The sequence below is a fragment of the Saccostrea cucullata genome, unplaced genomic scaffold (genome assembly GCF_032062105.1).
Source record: "Saccostrea cucullata isolate Sc308-1 unplaced genomic scaffold, CSIRO_AGI_Scuc_v1 ctg261, whole genome shotgun sequence".
Taxonomy (NCBI): domain Eukaryota; kingdom Metazoa; phylum Mollusca; class Bivalvia; order Ostreida; family Ostreidae; genus Saccostrea; species Saccostrea cuccullata.
The window spans coordinates 480,639-500,811 of NW_026925910.1; the positions used below are offsets into that span (position 1 = coordinate 480,639).

General features: G+C 33.3%; 2 protein-coding genes across 3 annotated transcripts; one reads left to right on the plus strand and one right to left on the minus strand.

Annotated features, from left to right (window-relative positions):
• The first annotated feature begins 472 nt into the window (after positions 1 to 472).
• On the plus strand, positions 473 to 2,167 carry LOC134270019 (uncharacterized). Its single transcript, XM_062752190.1, has one exon. It carries the CDS (start codon positions 797 to 799, stop codon positions 1,271 to 1,273), a length of 477 nt encoding a protein of 158 aa, XP_062608174.1. The 5' UTR covers positions 473 to 796; the 3' UTR covers positions 1,274 to 2,167.
• A 2,431-nt stretch (positions 2,168 to 4,598) lies between these two features.
• Positions 4,599 to 19,918, minus strand: LOC134270024 (transcriptional protein SWT1-like). Of its 2 annotated transcripts, none has more exons than XM_062752193.1 (22): positions 19,845 to 19,918; positions 18,791 to 18,962; positions 17,534 to 18,581; positions 17,239 to 17,372; positions 16,781 to 16,888; positions 16,311 to 16,392; positions 15,936 to 16,024; positions 15,670 to 15,768; positions 15,471 to 15,552; positions 14,989 to 15,077; positions 14,550 to 14,607; positions 13,991 to 14,088; positions 12,911 to 13,005; positions 11,095 to 11,157; positions 9,361 to 9,449; positions 9,070 to 9,151; positions 8,640 to 8,784; positions 7,618 to 7,715; positions 7,372 to 7,503; positions 6,866 to 6,965; positions 6,398 to 6,459; positions 4,599 to 6,182 (listed from the first exon to the last, which is right to left on the minus strand). In XM_062752193.1, the coding sequence occupies exons 2-22, from the start codon at positions 18,935 to 18,937 to the stop codon at positions 6,101 to 6,103; spliced, it is 2,982 nt and encodes a 993-aa protein (XP_062608177.1). In that variant the 5' UTR covers positions 18,938 to 18,962; positions 19,845 to 19,918; the 3' UTR covers positions 4,599 to 6,100. The 2 variants fall into 2 exon arrangements, with proteins under 2 accessions (XP_062608177.1, XP_062608178.1); XM_062752194.1 differs by having other exon boundaries at positions 19,849 to 19,869.
• Between the last annotated feature and the right edge of the window lie 255 nt (positions 19,919 to 20,173).

Sequence of the window (20,173 nt, forward strand, 5' to 3'; positions counted from 1 at the left end):
AAAAATTCATTTCCAGTTTCTAAGTATTGCAGTGAATAAACAAAATCTTTTTAAGTCTCATTTTCCAATAGAAAAACAAAACACTACGATATTTTTCCGATATAATTTTTTTTAGAAACAACTTTTTATAATTAGCCAATCAAAATCTTTGCTTTAAAAACAGAAATATTATATTTATTCAATGTTTTAAATCTGTATTTGAATGTAACTAGAATTAAGAAATGTAAACATTTTTTTAAATGATAAGACAGGCGTTTTACTTTTAATGATGAAAATATTTAGAGAAAAACACTCAATGCACAAAATATGTACACTATTTTGAAACCAAACGCTTATATCATACAGAAGAGATATCATCTATAGATTTTTTTTCCGAACTTAATGCACACAAGCTGCCTTGCTATAGACCTCGTATAGCCTAGAGGAACTTGGCTGGAAACTGAAAATACGAATAACTAAGGAGCGAGTTAATGAAATGGATTAGATCAACTTCCGGTTTTGAAAAGGTTATGTCTTATGATAAACAGATGTTTTTAAAGACAATTTTCTTTGTTAGTTTACCGACAGGAAATTTCTTATAGAAGTGGATTATCGGCAGAAGGTGTACAGAAAGTATTTCTTTGGTCGACGAAACCGAAGATACATTCTTTTGAGGAGAACGAAGGTTTTCGAATTGTGCATGTTAAGACGTTGAAGAAATGGCAAGAAATAACACGTAAGACTGGTCTAGTGAACCAAAATTTACAATAGTGTGCTTACATTTATTATAGATACATTAATATTTTTGAATGTGAGAATGTCGACTACAGTTGACCGAGGCACAGCGATGGACCATAGTCATCTTTTAGAGAAGGAAACGGAAGCGAGGTTGAAATTTGAGAAAGCTTGTCAACAGATCGCACTGTTGGATCAGAAAATCAAAGACTTAGAGGTCAGATACAAACGGGCTGTAAAAAATAAGAAAAACTCTTTCCGCTACAACCTGAGATTGAGACTATCTGTAGTTACAGGAGTTAAAATGATGTATCATCACCATGCCAGCACAAAGGCAGAAGAATTAACAAGAATCAGAAGACAAATTAATAACTCTATACAGAACTCTGAAGCAGGTCGAGACAGAGAATCAAGAGAAAATCTGGACTTTGTTCCTGTACGCTTGAGAATGTCTCGAGATAGAGAGTCTCGATCGAGCCACAGCAGTCACAGTAGTCACAGTCACGCCAGCACATCTGTAGAAGAAGAAGCGTTTGCTCATCACAGCGGCGGATGTTAGTGTACAGTAGTGCTTCATTTTTTAAAACACAAATACTTGTAATACTCTTTGATGGAATTCATTCTATATGAAAATTTTCAAGAAAATTTATTTTTAAAATTATTTGAATGATTAGTGACATAATTATTACCTGTAGTATTTTACATGTATGTAATTTACATGTATGTGCTTGGTATTTTAAGCTGATAATCAACGTGGATAATGTTAAATATATATTTTGTTTATTATCCATAATTGTTGAAATGATTTTGACACCATTGTCAATGTTATTGATTTTGTTTAAATGAATTAAAATTTAAAATATATATGCACGATGTAATTCATTTGTTGTGTTATATAATGCTGTTAAGTGTATTGTATCTTTTTTTTTGTCTCACATTCTTAAATTTTATCTACTGGAGCTAAGATTATTAAAGATTGCCATGTTAGATTTAATTTTAAACAATGATTTTTGTTTATGTATAATAATAGGACAGTAATGGATGATTTTATAATGGATACAAAGAAATAAAATTTCTTAATGCAATGAAAATTTTCAAAGTAAATATACAAGCTTATGATTCTGAGTGGTTATTCAGATGGTTTCTTTTAAAAGTATATGTACCGGTACTAGAAATCAAGTTATCATCCATAATATCCTGTTGCATTTTTAATTTTTTTTTGGTTACATTTTATGGATTGATTTTATGCATTATTTAATGTTTATCCATTCACATATTGTTTTGCATGTTATAAGTTTAGGAATGCACATAACACAAATGGATACTTTTGAATTTTGTAATTCCTTGTTCATACATGTTTATCATTTTTGATCTTCATGATGTATTTAAATATACATACTTTCATATTAATTGATGATTTACATGAAATTTTTAACTCCTCTTTTTATTTTTTTTTTTTTTTTTTTTTTTTTTTTTTTTTTTTTTTTTGACTAAACCCACAAAACATGAAAAATTGATGGATTATTAATTTTAGTTTCATGAATAGAATAAAAATTCAATGAAAGTAATGGATTTTGTTTACAATTATTCTTTACCATTATGGCATTAAGAAATCTTAATGCAGTAAATAATGTATTGAGAAGCATAGCAGAAAAAAATTGAGGTAGTTTTTGAAATTAAGGTACTTGAAAATGGCACTGTGCTTTGAGTGTACTCCTGAGCTATGATATTGTACTGAAAAAAAGACACAGATTTGTGTTTCTGTCACTGAGCTCCTCCAAATGATCTTGAGTCAAAGTCACCTGTGTAATACATGTAACCCTTTAAAGCATCTACAGAATGGCAATAAAGTACATATATAATATGCAATGTAAAAAACTACATGTAATGGAGGAACTAAAATGAGAGAAATATGATACAAGAGGGATGATCAAGGATCAAGAAAAAATTAGTCTGGTACATGTACTGTCAAAGAAACTTAGTAGACCTACTGGTAGTTACATGCCTGCTTGTGTGTACCAGTGCAATATCAACAACTCGATATCGTTGAGGTATACATGTATTATGTTATACAAATGTAAGCCTACTGCAGTCTAACATTGACATTGCTTGGTCTTTGTAAAAATTTAATGTACAAGGTAATCTGCATAGAAATGTTATTTATTAAAAGAAGTAATGCATTTTCACTATATTATCAATGAAGCCCAGTCCTAACACCATTACTTCAACCCAGTGTTTTCCCTTCATTTCAAAGAAAAGGGTTAGAGATCAGTTGTAACAGGTTTGGGGCTGAGATTTATGAACAGATTCTTTGTGGACCATGAAAAAAATTTTATTTCAAAGTGGCATTTTTCTAAAATTGAAGCAGTCAATTTGGCTGGTAGCCGGTTCTTAGGGAAAACCTTGTCAACCCAGAGGCCTTGGTTTGCATGATTGAGCACTTAGTTGTTCTGCTTACTACACAGCAGTAGAGAAGATTTTCCCAACAATTTAATGTATTTTCACAGACCATAAACTAAGAACAGAAATGAGTCAAAATATCTTGAGTTTTAATATAACAACTTCAAATACCTTATGACAAATTCTGTTTCATCATCAACAATAGGCACATGGGCCACATCACTCACCTTAGCACATGGGCTAGGAAAAGCACAAATCAGTTTAGTATTGACAAGTTTACTCCGGCAGGGCGGGAACTTGAATTTTATACAACATGTACAACTTGAGGATACTGAACCTGAGCTGAGTGCCAGGAAAGATAAAAGTCATGTGGAATCATCCTCAGTGTAGATTCAATTGTTCAAATCATAATCCCCCCTCCCTTCTCCGTTTAAGAGGTAGGTCACATTTAAGCTTTTCAATACTAAACTGACTTTGCTTTTTTCCAAGCCACAGTGCTCAGGTGAGCAAAGTGGCCCCTGGGCCTCTTATAACAATCATGCTAGAAGTTTGATTTTGATTGTTTCCAGGAGTAAAGAGCAAAATTATTAAAATAAATTGATTTTAATGGTTCTATCACTACCATACAGACTCAGAGGTGGAAATGGACCATGAAATTCATAATTTTTCTTTTTCTTATCCATAGATGCTAAAATTGATTCATCAGTTCCTGCTATATAATGAAGCTGAATATACATAATTTAAGACCAAAGGATGAAAACAGGTAGCAATGGGTCACGTAAGTGCAGGTGGCCTACAATAATACACTAATCAGAAGAATGTAATCCTTTGTTGGTATTTTAGTACAATTCTTTCAGCAAGATGTGGCATTCTCGACGTTACATATAATTTGCATCTGAAATTTACACAGCTTTCATTCATTGTTGAAGTATACATTGGATAGAAATGCTGGCGAATGTCAATATGTAATAACAGCATCTAGGATGGGAAAGAGGTGGGGCTTAAGTTGTCTCATTGTTGTCGACAACAATTTAAACTTCCTGAAATTATTTATTTTTAAAGCAATGAGAATCTATTTACCATTTGACAGATGCTAATAACGTAGCATCAAGAATGCCACGCCTTACCGAAAGTTCAAAGTTACCTATAAAGAATTGTACTAGTTCTATTCACTTAAATTCCTGTATATTAATGTAAACATTATACCACTGCAAAATATGGCAGATGATCTGTAGAGGCAGCACATACCAATACCATCTCAAAGACTTTGAACTACTTTGTATTATACATGTACATAGAAGCAAAAACTGAAATATTTTGCATGAAAAACATTCCATTTCAAGCTTTGATGTGAACATGATTATTTCAGGAGTTATTTATTCTTGCTGAGAGATGGAGAGCCTTAAGACTTCCAAAAACAGAGTTAAAAGAAAAACAGTCCCTTTACCAGTGCACTTCTTCTGATCTTTGGGAAAAAGGAACACTTTTATAAGAGATATTAACAACTTTATTAACAATGTACAGCTTTGCTAGCCGATTGCAACAATACAAATACCGGGTATAGCATAGGTACTTAGCCAGTTTGGCTCAAATGAAACAAAAGTATAAACATCTACCTAAACTCAAAGTAAAATATTCAAATCTACAAGTTCATCAACAATGGTTCTTCACTGAATAAACAAACTACATTCACATGATATATGTTTGCTTATTTAAATAAATTTAAACATGGCCATATAATGTACTAAATTTCTTCTCTGTTCTGGAAAACAGTCATTTAAACAATAATTCTTACCCTTCCCTACATATATCTTTGTCTCTGATGAATTGGGAAAAAAGGTATTGAAATAAAATTGGATAGATAGTCATGTTCAATACATGGAGCAAAGCCATTACACAGTGTATGAAGCCAATACACGTAACTTTACATATATAGACTTTGTAAAATCTTTACACAAGAGATTCAGCGATTTTTAGGAAAAAAAAAGAAATAACAACCTGTCATCAAAAAGAATACTACTGGGTAAGTCTTTATTATAAAATTCTAATATCTATACAATTAATACCTAAAATATCATGAAACTGTAATGTTCCAACTTTGTTTTTCACCTAACTGACTAGGAAAATAGAGAACTAATGTAAATTTCTTGAATTCAATCTATCTAGCACCAAATAAATGAACATTTTTGTTGATCTCATTATGAGATATAATAAATTCGCCTCTACTACAGAGGGTACTTTGTGTCTTATTTATTTACATAAATGTTGACATATCACAAAAAAACAGCTGAGTAATCTTGTACAACCAACTACAACCTTCAGGTTATTATCAAATATATACATGTACTAATTCAAGTTTGGATAGAGGTCTCTTCACAACACTGATTTTATACTAAGTATTTCACAAATTTGGTCAAAGTAAAACATAATTATCTTCAATGTTTTTGTTGAAGAGAGAAAATTACATTACACTGAAATTAAATCATTTTTGTGAAAAAACTGCGTTAACTAGGTTAGTAACTCATTTTGTTTCTCAGAGATAGGATAAATAAAGGGACTTGAACACACTGATACAGAAATTAAAGCTGTTAAATCAGTAAAATCAATGATTCAATTTCAAGCTTTTGCATAATACCTACATTAAACAATAGATAAATGTACAAGTAATAGAATAATGAGCTTTGAATATAATTTTTTATCTCCATATCAGGACTGCACAGTTTTACAATACATTCAAAACAAATACAGCTGCATATTTACATCAATGTTAATACTTCCTCTCAGACATGAATATGAAAGTTGATTTTTTTTAATGGTACATTTAACATTCAATATGAAATTATCTGCAAATCATTCAGCACGGGCCTGATAGACCAAAGTGTTTTTCTCTTCCTTCTCACACTCATGACTTAACGGTTTTTTTTTTTCTCCCTAACAAGGTATGTACATTAGCTGTTTGGCAGCATACACTTTTCTACAAATCTCTTCACCCCTGCATCATTTTAACTTGTTCATGAATCTTCATGATCATTTTGTCTAGGTGATCCAGTCCATCTTTAAGCATTTGTCTATAAAAGAAATCATTTTTAAACACACCATTTTTTGAACATGTGCATGTACACATTCATATGTACTGAGCATGTACCACTGTTCGCAAGATTTACTTTTTATTCATCAGTATTGCACTTTACACATACATTAATCTTGAGATATTTTTTTTTTAAAATTTATACATTACATTTATTTGTTCAATAGCAAACGAGGGCAGATGTCATCAAAATACCTCTTGCTTTCCATCCCAAATAACGACTGCAAATTAGCCACCTCTAAATTACCATCTTTTGCCTGAAATAATACAATATGCTCACATTAAACTTGTTTCTAAAAGTCTCTGTTAAACTGCCATTTAAGATGTCTGTCTGTTTTATGGCTGATTACACAGTAAACTTGATGATCTTCTCTTAAAAAGGATTTCTTAAATCAATGGCATGGCAACAATCAGATCTTGATTTTTCAAAATTGCAGCAAATGATTTTATTACTTCTGTACCTATTGAATGAACTTTTACCTTCTGGCACATGTTCATAACAAAATAAGACTGAATTTAATGCTATATTATCCAAATCTTTCTAAGACACATGCTTACATTTGCATTTTACATTTTACAATAACCAAATTCCTAGTTGGATTCTATTCAGGTGAAGAAAAAAAATCTTGAAATTGGCAGAAAGATAAGATTTACTGCACATACCTCCACATTTAATCTAATGTAGAAGCTGTTCAGCTGAACACAGAGTCCATGAACAAGAGCTGCTTTATCTAATATATCCTTTGGGCTGAATCTCAAGGCCCTAAAAAGGTTCAAAGAAATATTTCAATGTATTAAATGAAACATTACTTGTATTAAACTATTATCAAAGATCTTGACAATATCATCAAAAGATATGATTTGTTTGCTTAAAATATGTATGTTAAATGCAGGTTACCAATATTCTCTGTCTATATATACAAGGTACAAGTAAGTCGTAAAGTATGAACCTGGCAATCTACACACTCTTTATATACATTTTTTTTTATAAACAGTCGTTAGATGTACAAATTATGAAAAAGTTGCCGATGAAAAAGTGAGAAGAAAAGACAGTATATTTACTTTAGCAAACAATTAACCATAAACTCATTGCAAAGAAAATCTATTTCACTCCATCCCTGAAATTTTATATTTTCCTGATTCCCTTTTTAAGAAAATACACAACTAACTGCTCATATTCATATCGAATTCCATCCAGAGCTGGGACCAACTTCTGAAAAACAATCATCATTTTCTGCAGCTGCTCAGAATTAGTGCTGCCATTCTTTCTCCTGTCATCAATCACCCTCTGAAAATCCTCACTGTAACACAAACATAAAACATGTACATGTAAATGTTCTAAACCACTCTTTTTTTAAGAATAAAAAGAATATTCTTTTAAGTGATTGAAAGGGGTTGGTTGGTTATGTACTTACCAACAGAAATAAACAACATCCCATATGTTGGTCAGTTTAGATTCTACATCTTCTATACTTAAATGTTCTACCCTGTTCTTATTTTTGTCCATACATTCCTGAAAACAGAAAAACAAGCAACTTTACTTTAATACGATAACAATTTTACATAAACCATCTGAAAGATTTTTAGACGGGGTCACGTAACCCCGTCTATTAGTTTACTGTCAGAGCCCTCAGAAAGGAAGCCGTGGTGATAACACATGAATTAAATCTACGCTATATGAAAGAGTGCAGAAATTGTTTTGACCAAAATATAAACATTCTGTATCAAACTGAAGAAAGTGATATGAACTTTTTTCTAAAAGCATTTTGTAAACGTAAACTCAAAATACTAATTATAAAACACACTAGTAAACAATGTAATCTCCTGCGTAGTATTACGTAGTATCAGTTTTGTTTTTAGTTTGTTAATTAAAAAAATTATCAAAACTCGTTTAAAAAAAAAAAAATCGCATTTGTGAAATCTAGCATGAAAATTATTTTGACCCCGTCTTTCAGTACTGTCTCAGTACTTTGATTTTTTCTATGTCACTTTAAATATATTATTTGCATGATATACACTTATTTCATATTTGAAATAATTTTAAAAATTCCAGTGTGAGGCATTTGCCAAGTATCTAATTAAAGTTTAAAAATCTAAAATAAAAGAATGTACGGTAACTGGGTCAAGCATGACGTAAAAGTGTGCAAAATCCTTTATTTATTTTATGTATATTATTTGTGATGTAGTTAAAATATTTAAATTATTTTGAATAATCCAGAGTGGGGCATGTATTTTTAAAAAAAAAACAAAAATAATACATCTGTAATAAAAAAAAAAATAAATAAATATTAAAAGGAATGTAAAGGGGACATAACTTGTTGAAAGCATGCAAAATGTATTAAACCATCAAATATGACCTATACTGGCCATATACCTTTTTTCGTAGTATATGTACTAAATAAGACTTCCATCTTTGTTTGTATAGATTTCAGCTCACCTTATTCTTTGAATCAGCCATTAATTGCTTCCCAGACAAATAAGCCTCCAGACTGCTGACATTGACATTCCCAGCCTTGAGGTCATGACACAGCTGCTCACATTTCTTCATCCCTGACAACGCCTCACCAATGGAGGTGTCATCTCTAAACAGTAATAGCAATCATATTAATGTTTAATAAATTTATATAAAATATAGTAACAAATTTTGTTTTCTATTACAATACACACTAATGCAACTCATCATATTAAAGCATTTACATTATATTTCATTAAAATCAAAACATGTTGCAGCAAGATCGTTTATGAGATAAACATCAACAGTAAAAAAAAAAAAAATATTAATCATTAGAAGAAAAATTTACCAATTTATTTGAGAGAGAGAGAGAGCAACATCTCAAAAGAGCAATACAATGACAACGAAATCTTACTTTCTGTGTTTGTAACATTCCTCCAACAATTCTAGACAGTCATTCAACAGGTACCGGTAAATCTCTAAACTCAGATGGAAATCTGTTCAAAAATATTCTTGACAGTATATAATAGTGAAACTCTTACACACGAATTTCACATCCAAGGAAAACTGTTGGTGTAATTAAATGCATAATGATAACATTTTACAAATGAGAAAATCGGTGATCAGAAATGCTCATTTGAGCTTCCAGCACATGTAAGCTTGAAAACTGAATATATTTACATATAACTCAGTTCTGTTAACTTACGTGCATTGATCTTAAATCTGGCCAATAGTCTGTCCACTACTGTACTTAAATCTCTTCTGTAAATCTGTCCAAATACTGCGATCCAGTGTCTAAAAGATAAAAAACAAAATCTTATATAATCTAATGGCCAACTTATTAAAAAACATAGGTAATCAAAGATTACCAAGCTCACCTCGACGAATGTTATCAGTGTAACTAATGCAAATCTCACAACATATTTTCTTAATTTTTAGTATTTATCCCAACAACAATATTCTTGCAAGTTGTGTTTAACCCCTTACATGGCATATACACATTTCTACTCGTGTAGCATGAAAAACATGTACAGTGTAAACAAATATTCATAACTTTGTTAATGCTGCAGATATCAAGGACTTCAAGTTAATTGGGATTGATCTGTTCCCAAAACTTTAACCTGGTCTCTTGTATGGAAAATATAGGTCAGACCCAGCATCCGAAGCAAGTCTGGTAGTGTCCATCCCTAGATGCATCATCCATGCAAGTTTGATTCAGGTAGGGCTTTTAGTTACTTGGGAATGGAAATATAGGTCAGACCCAGCATCCGAAGCAAGTCTGGTAGTGTCCATCCCTAGATGCATCATCCATACAAGTTTGATTCAGGTAGGGCTCTTAGTTACTTGGGAATGGAAATATAGGTCAGACCCAGCATCCGAAGCAAGTCTGGTAGTGTCCATCCCTAGATGCATCATTCATGCAAGTTTGGTTCAGGTAGGGCTTATAGTTACTTGGGAATGAAAATGTAGGTCAGATCCAGCATCCAAAGCAAGTCTGGTAGTGTCCATCCCTAGATGCATCATCCATGCAAGTTTGGTTCTTGGGGGTAGGTCTCCATGCAAGTTTGCAAGTTCTAGTTACTTGGGAATGGAAATATAGTGTCCATCCAAGTCTGGTCCATCCCTAGATACTTGGGAATGAAAATGTTGGTAAGATCCAGCATCCAAAGCAATTCTGGTAGTGTCCATCCCTAGATGCATCATCCATGCAAGTTTGGTCCAAGACAGGGCTTATAGTTCCTTTGGAATGGACCTGCTCCAAAAACTTTAACCTGGTCACTCCTCTGGAAAATGTAGGTCAGATCCAGTACCCGAAGCGAGTCTGGTAGTGTACATCCCTAGATGCATCATCCATGCAAGTTTGGTCCATGACAGGGCTTATAGTTCCTTTGGAATGGACCTGCTCCAAAAACTTTAACCTGGTCACTCATCTGAAAAATGTAGGTCAGATCCAGCATCCGAAGCAAGTCTGGTAGTGTCCATCCCTAGATGCATCATCCATGCAAGTTTGGTCCAGATAGGGCTTATAGTTCCTTCTGAATGGACCTGCTCCAAAAACTTTAACCTGGTCACTCATCTAGAAAATGTAGGTCAGATCCAGCATCCAAAGCAAGTCTGGTAGTGTACATCCCTAGATGCATCATCCATGCAAGTTTGGTTCAGGTAGGGCTTATAGTTACTTGGGAATGGACTTGCTCCTAAAACTTTAACCTGGGACGCGGACTCCAACGCCGGGGGTATAGCATAAGCTCATCTCGACTTCGTCGAGGTGAGCTAAAAATTCATTGGTGATACTGTATTAACCAAACATATATCATTATTATTTTTTTTAGTATTATTCAAGTAAATGTGCTGATATTTTTTAAGAAAAAGTACATGCACACCTTGCTAAATTATAAAAGAACACATTTAATTTGGTGATACTGTAAAAAAAATTTACTTTTTGAAGCACTCAAGTAGGTCTGAGAGGGTCCAAGGTGGCTTCCTGAACACAATCTCTAACCTACAACAAATAGTTCCGTTATTAATACATGGAAAATTAACAGAGTGTGGTAAAATGTATGTAACATATACAGTCAAACCTTGTTATCTCAAATTCGATAAGACTGAAAAAGTTTCTGAGAACATTTACAGAAAAAATTGCCCAGAAAAAGGAAGCAATACAAGAGGCCCAAGGGCCACATCGCTCACCTGAGCAATTGGCTAGAAAAAAGCACATATCAGATCAGAACTGAAAGTTTACTAAGGGCAGGGAATTAACCCCCCAGGGATCATGATTTGAACAAATTAGAATTTACAAAAAGTAAATATCACTAAGCATGGCTTTGAAACGTGAAAAGAAGATTTTAAAGGGTTTCCCTATATATTCCTATTAAAAAAAATTTGGCCCCACCCTACCCCCGGGGGTCATGATTTAAAGAAAATTCAATCTACAAAGGATGATTCCACAAGAGTTTCATCTTTCCTGTCTCAATAGTTCTTGAGAAGAAGATTTTTCCTATATATTCCTATGTAAAAATTTGATCGGCCATTTTGGCCCCACCCTACCCCCGGGGGTCATGATTTGAACAATCTTGAATCTAAACTACCTGAGGATGATTCCATATGAGTTTCATCTTTCCTGGCCAAGTGGTTCTTGAGGAGAAGATTTTTAAAGATTTTTCCTATATATTCCTATGTTACATTTGATCGGCCATTTTGGCCCCACCCTACCCCCGGGGGTCATGATTTGAACAAACTTGAGTTTACACTACCTGAGGATGATTCCACATGAGTTTCATCTTTCCTGGCCAAGTGGAGCTTGAGAAGAAGATTTTTAAAGATCGGCCATTTTCGCCCCACCCTACCCCCTGGGGTCATGATTTGAACAATCTTGAATCTACACTACCTGACCATGCGTCCATATGTATCTCATCTTTCCTGGCCAAGTGGTTCTTGAGATGAAGATTTTTAAAGAATTTTCCTATATATTCCTATGTTCGGCCATTTTGGCCCCGCCCTACCCCTGGGGGTCATGATTTGAACAAACTTGAATTTACACAAATCCATATAAATATGATCAATTATGGCTTTGCTCAGAAGATTTTTAAAGAATTTTCTATATATTTCACATAAAACTGGACAAAGCATTTTGGCCCCGCCCTATTTGGGGTCATGATTTGAACAAACTTGAATCTACACTACCTGAGGATGCTTCCACATAAATATGATCAATTATGGCTTTGCTATTCCTGAGAAGAAGATTTTTAAAGAATTTTCCTATATATTTCTATGTAAAACTTTGGTCGGCCATATACAAACTTGAATCTACATTACCTAAGGATGCTTCCATATGAATATGATCAATCATGGCTTTGTTATTCTTGAGAAGAAGAATTTTAAAAGAATTTTCCTATACATTTCTATGTAAAACTTTGGCTGGCCATTGTGGTCCCGCCCAACCCCCGGGGTCATGATTTGAACAAAATTGAATCTACACTACCTGAGGATGATTCCCCATAAGTTTCATCTTTCATGGCACAGTGGTTCTTGGGAAGAAGATTTTTAAATCATGCCACCAAATTTTATTAATTCCCCAACTTGAAACCCAAGGATACTTTGTGGAATTGGCCCATTGGTTGAAGAAGTCTATGAAAAGTTTACAGACAGACGGACAAAATTTCAGAAAAGCTAACTTGAGCCTTTGGCTCAGGTGAGCTAAAAAACAAAGTAAAAACCAAAACTCAAATATCAGTTTTTCAGACATCTTGACTTACCAAATATCATCATATGCTGCTTTCATTTCACATTCTAAGACACTGGACAAAGCATTCTTCAGCCACATTTTCAATTTGCAGAGCATCTCATCTAACTGAAATGGCAATAATATTCATGCAGTATTATCAAATACTTTTTATATAAAAGTGAATAAGAATTGTATAGGTCCCTTTTAAATACTGTAAACCAACTTTAAATTGCGATGACTATATTTTTAAATTTGCTGGGGTAAACTAGTTCGCAACCATTAATTTTTGTAATCAAACCTTTTTTGCAATGACAAGGCTCTCGCAAAAATCGCCAAAATTTCTTGGACACGAATTAAAATTGGTTTACAGTAACAAATTCATTTCACTGCTCAGAGCATTTCCACTGTTCAGTGCATTTCCACCATTCAGTGCAAACAAATATGCATGAAATTTTAAACAGTCAACAACTACACTTCATCGCTTAAAACTGATCAACTGTTGCTTAACTGTAGAACTAGAAAATCACAAACTGATTATGTGAAAGAGTAATGAAATAATGAATCTATAAACAAAGATTTGTAATCTCATATAAAGATGACCATTTAAAACAGAGTCAGACTCCAACTGACCAAAGCCCATTGAGGGGTCAGTATGTGGAGTAGTGACTTACCAACTGATCAAGGCCCATTGAGGGGTCAGTATGTGGAGTAGTGACTTAACAACTGATTGACGCCCATTGAGGGGTCAGTATGTGGAGTAGTGACTTAACAACTGACTGAGGCCCATTGAGGGGTCAGTATGTGGAGTAGTGACTTACCAAATGACTGAGGCCCATTGAGGGGTCAGTATGTGGAGTAGTGACTTACCAAATGACTGAGGCCCATTGAGGGGTCAGTATGTGGAGTAATAACTTACCAACTGACTGAGGCCAACTAAGGATCAGTATCTGGAGTAGTGACTTACCAACTGACTGAGGCCCATTGAGGGGTCAGTATGTGGAGTAGTGACTTAACAACTGACTGAGGCCCATTGAGGGGTCAGTATGTGGAGTAGTAACTTACCAACTGACAGAGGCCTATTGAGGTGTCAGTATGTGGAGTAGTGACTTACCAACTGACTGAGGTCTTCTGAGGGGACAGAGGGAGACATGGCATTTGATTTGGACGGTTTCTGTTTGGATTCACTGGGGACCAATGATGGGTAATTTTCTGAAAAAAAGGATAACAAAACCTTAACAAAAAACTTCAGCTCCATGCAAAATACTATAATCACTACATTTTCGCAACACCTTATTTTCACAAGGTAGCCATTAAATCTTTATTAACAAGACAATTTTTTCTGGAATTGTGGTTTTTGCTCCAAATAATCTCATGGAATACTTATATACCTGAGAATGAAATTTTTGCAGTCACACTGTCTCACATAATAATGTGAAAATAAAGTTCTCGAAACTACAGAGAGGTAATGTTTTCTGTATATGGAAGTGATTATTAAATGCAATGTAAATGTAATGTACACTTAATCCATTTATACCAATATTTTTACTTATTAGACTTTTATATAAATCAATGCCCATTCAATGTTGCATTTCTTTATACTTGTACATGTATTTTCTAACATTAATATTTGTATTTTTTTCTTTAAAACTTAAGGATTTATAAAATCTTACCATTTCCTATTTTGTTGGGACAATGGGGTTGAAGAGATTTTACTCCATTCATTAATAGCTAAAAAGAGAGATCTTATTATCAACATAGGTACCACCCTTAATACGGCTAATGAAATAAATCTATTTCATAGCATTCAATCAAATACTGAAAAAAATCTGTATATTTAATGGAAAACATTAGATACATATCAGGTGTTTAATAATTTGTAATCACTTTTATTCATGGCAATAACTTTCCTTAAAGTAAATGATTGTACCGACAATACAAATTGCCAATATATTTTGAGTGTGTCTTTTAGTAAAACAGAAAGATGAAAGACATTAATTAAAATTATAAATACATAATGTCACCCTATGATTGTAGCAAAGGAATAAGAGCAAATTTACATCTATTAACAGGTATGCTTTTTATTAAATTCAAATGTGTAGCTGTACTTACAAAACTGTCAAATGCTGGAATTTTATTAATTCTGGCCTTACTAAGGAGGTTTTTATCATTACTTAACAGTATCACAGTTGAGTTCATTCCTGCAACAGAAATTATTCACAATCACAATTTAATTAAGTCTATCAATGCTTTCCCTTTTCATGATAGAAACAGCAAGAAAGGAAATTCAGCTATTCATTTTCACTTTCAATGTTCAATTGTGACTATGTACATGTATAAGTAGATGTACATATTTAAAAGTTCTTCTTGTCTTTATACACTTTTAAATTGCCAGCATGGGTCTGCAGAAGGGTAGGGTTAATGGGATAAAAATACATACATGTATGTACACATAACTTGTAACAGAAAAAAATCACAGACAGTTGGATGGACAGACAGTAAGACAGATTGATTACTATATATATCACCTACAAATTCTTGTGGGGCCCCAATTACATTGTGAAAAAGTAAAAGATGCTTCAACAAATACTTACGTTTTTTTTGACACTGCAAGCAGGTTTGTAGAATTCTATCATCATTGCACTCAGCCTGGAATTCTTTAGAGGCATCTGATGCCTGAAAAAGAAAATTTTATTTGTAACTGAAAACCAAAAAGTTTCAGAAATATATTCAATTTATTTGTAATTGAAAATGGATATCTGCATCTGTCTAGCTACTGATGTTTTACTGTACCTGTGTTGCACTTTGACCAATCACTCGCTGATGGTTGTCCATGAAACATTGATAGATATAGTGTACAGCTGCTCTGGCACATTTACCAATCTTCATGGACTTAAAAAAAAAATGGAAAATTACATTTGGTTTCCACATAGTCTTAAAAATTAATTTTCTATGATTTTTTTTTTTTTCGCCAAAAATACAACTATTAAAACAAAGTAAAGTCACAGGCAAAATCCGCTCAATCTTACACAAGACAGACATTTTAAACTTCATTTTACCATAGTGGCAGCAGATGACTTGTTTGATTTCAGTGCATCCAATTCCTGCATCACCACCCACGGAATGACTAGATTAGGAAGCCCAAATTCTAGTAGGACAAATAAAATGTTAATTCTATGTCTCCTTAAGCCAATGAGGTATAATCAGTAACCTTTTAATTAGCATTTTTTAAGGATAAAATCAGTTGTCAAATTATTAAATTATACTGACAAACATCACATCTACATGATCAGTATTTGTTAATTTCATTTAAATATGTAGATGAACTCAGGTGAAAACAACATGTAAATACTTTAAAATTTCAAAAACAACATCTAACTGGTAGTACAAGTATTAGCCTTTTATAACTCTAAATGAAGAAACTGGTCACTTACTTTCAAAGCAGTGGTCTCGAAGGTCTTGTACAAAAGCCAAGTTACTTATGAACACATTGGTGTCAACAACTATGTGTAAACCCTGAAAATACAAATCCCACAATTAGAAAGAACTGCAACTGGCTGGCGACCAACTCTATACAGTGTCCACATAAATGAACTTAAAACTTCAATTTTTAAACGATATTCTCTATTTCTTTCTCAGATAAAACTACTCATACATAAGAGAAAAGAATTTTCTTGATTCAATCATGAATTTCCCTTTCTATACATATTGACAATTTATGTATATCCATCTAATCAATATGGAAATTTCCAACTAGACAGTTATCTCTAAAATTATGAAGTGATGACATGATGAAAAATAACTCAAACATTATTATTTAAATTGTAATGGAAGCATCTGTGTTACCTAGGACTACAATTTTTAAAAAAAAGAAGAATATTTTGACTCCTTAAGTATAACTTACATGGTCTACACTGTGGATATGCCCTGGTTGGCCTGAGGTGAAAACTTGTGTCAGTGTTCCTATCACTTCACTTGGATACTTCTTCACAGATTCCCGGACTTCTTTCAGCTGAAATATTGAAAAATAACTTTTGGCTCAATTTCAAAGGTTTATCATTTTATACAATATTATACAAATTACAAAACAGTTGAAAAAGAAATCTTTTTTTCTTCGGGGCCAATAACATATTTTTCCAGAATAACCAGCTATACCTGATACATACAGTTATGTAATTGCTTATCATTTGGTATTTTGTTACCCTTTTATATTCATCTCTTGAAGACAACTTGAGCAAACAACTAGTAGTGGGATAGGAAAATGTCTACTGAGATATCATTTGATTGTTGATAAAAGTATTTAAAACTCAATTTCATGATATTAACACACATGAAAATTTTCAAAGACTAAACAGTCTATACCACTATATCAGATACATCCATCTCCTCGATCTCTCTGTCATCCTCTCTAGAGAGCACCTGCTGGACTTCATCAATCTCCATACTGATCTCCTCTCGCCGCTTCTGGTTGATGGGAACAGGAGTTTCATGGACACCTGGGGTAATATAAAATAAAATACTTATCTAAATGACACTAGCTAAAAGTTTCTCTGCCACTATCTTCCATAAAATGCATTTTAAGTCTGATGTAGAAATGGAACATCTTTAAAAAATTTATAACATAATTAAATGACATTCAACAATGATGTGTACTAACCTTTCCATGGATTGACAACAGCTTTCTTCACAGGACCATCATTTTTGATTGTCAGAGTGATATTGCTGAGATTACTTGTATCACCCACAGACAAAAACCCACTGTCATGTGACTGAACCAGCACTTTACGATTGTCATTCTCCAGACTGAAAGTTCCAGAGTCTGGTGAACCTTGATACAAAGTTGGATCCAGGAAGTCACCCAGAGGATCTGATGGAGGGTCATCCGACTCTAAATGATTGATCCATGACTGAATATCCTCCCTTTTCTTAGGGTCATTTAGCAGTAAATTATCTGGAGATGATTCTCTTGGTGAGAGATTACATGTGTCAAAAGCTGAAGGAGGAGATCTTTTCACAACTTTTCTGGTATCGCAGAAATTCCATTCTTCTACACCATCAGCTTTCAATCTTTTGTTGGTAAGTTTATTATCTTGAGATAAAGACTCTGCACTTCTCTTCAATGTCATTTTTTCAGATGAAGCCTTTTGTGATGAAAGTTTAATGACCTTTTTGTGTGGAATATTCTCAGAATTAACAGAATTTTTATCAAAGGTAATCTTTTTTGTTGGTGCCTTATTATGCTGTGATTGTTCATTTGTGGCAATAGGAGGTCTGCTACTCTTTCCTTTCACAATTTTGCTGGAATCTTGTTGAACAGATTTAGGATGTACTGAATTTGAAGGATGTAAAGGTTTATCTAATGCTGGTTGTGATTTAACTTTGCACTGATCTTTCTGTTGCTGGACGGACACTGGATTAGATTTGACCTGCTGATTTACAATGCCCAAGGAGTTACTTTGTGTGGTAGTACCTGAATGCAGGTTAGCCGAATTATAAGTTCCTGAAGGAAAGGCATTACTAGCACCAGAATCTGTTCCATCATGTGACAGCTCTAGATCTAAGCTGTCATTCTCATCACTGTCCTGGGCTGGTGAAAACTGGGCTTCCTGATAATTGGACCGAGGCAATATGGGCCCTGTTGTAGTCTCTACTTTCCTACTACCACCCATTGCATGTTTATTTGATGACTTGCTCTCTGATGATTTCTGAAATGTTTATAACTATCCATATCAATCTGTGATGTTTATTATACGAATTAAATAAAAGAAATTCCATGTATATTTTCTATGATGTTAGTTTGAGTGAATAATCAGAAAAAAATTCAAGCATATTTGTTAGTGTGACTTTTTTTTTTTAGCAAACAGTGACAGTGAAATTGCTTGAATTGATATATATTTTGTACACAAGTACTTACTAGATAAGGTTTGAGAAGTTCAGGGACCTCCCAGGTAGACACTCCCGTTAATGTATTGAAATAATAGACCTTGTCTGGATAAGTCTTGGATTGTTTAACCACCCAACCATTCGGCAATTCCTGTTTTTCATGTTTTTTATAGCTCATTTTACATAGCTGTCAAAAAGTTGATCTGAAAAACACAAAGATTGATCATCACTGACTAGTAATAAATACTCTGTGTGTACTTAAAATAGCGGACTTCATATTCTGGCGGCTTTGGCGCAGACAATGATGCACTAATTCATGAATACCGCAAAGAAATAATTTATATAAGTAGAATATACAGCACAAATGTGTAGCGCTAATTTATGATTACGTCATCAATTCCATATCCATTGATTGCGCTAAATTTTGAATATACGTACAGTATATTTTTCTCAAGGATACATATCACTGTGAACCTATAATTCTATTGTGTTCTTAATTTAATTGTTTTCCCAGTCGCAAAAATAAATAGTTGTGGATGATTTCAGAAAGACAATTATAATAGGGAATAAAAGATGTCAAAAAAACATAGCATTAGGCAATCAGAGATTACAGAGCTCACCATGCATGGGCAGGATATGTTGATTGTTGAAGATTAAAATTTGCATGGGGAATCTTTTATACAATCCATGTAATACATGTACCTCAGTGCCTACAACATTACAGAGATGACATCTTCATTGTGGGATCAAGGTGAAATAGTAAATACTGGGTTTTTTTTAGTCCAACAATGACTTCTGACATCATTTATTGACATCCCATGGCTCCTAGCTTGATCATTTGTCAAAATTGTTAAATACATAAATACGCATTCATCACTGAAAATTTTTAATGGTATTTTTTTTTAAATTGTCTGCAAAGTAAAACTAAAGGAATAAAGAACTGGCCAGGGTTATCTTTCTTACTTAATTGATTGCAAATAAATAATGCAATTATTAGTAAGTTACAATATCTGAGCTTCTGTCATGCAAGCATACGGTGTATTCAATGGTTCCATAGAACATAGACTATGCCATAAAAATGATACCCACTCTAGTTGTGCAAAACTCCAACAGCCAGCAGGTGGCTTCTGGTTTGCATGTTTTTTTCTCAGACAGTACCGGAAACTGACTCCATAGTCGCAAAAGAGTAAAATAGTCAGACTTGTTACTTAGCCTAAAAATTATATAAATATGCTATAATTTTTAATACAATCATATATGTATATTTGCATAGTTTGTCATGAATGCTTTTCTTTCTAAAGTGAAAATTACGACATAAACAACAATTTTTTATGAACCCGATGTGTAAAGTAATCATCCAATCGAAGAAAAGAATGTGTGACATTATCAAATAACAATATTAAAAATCAAAAGA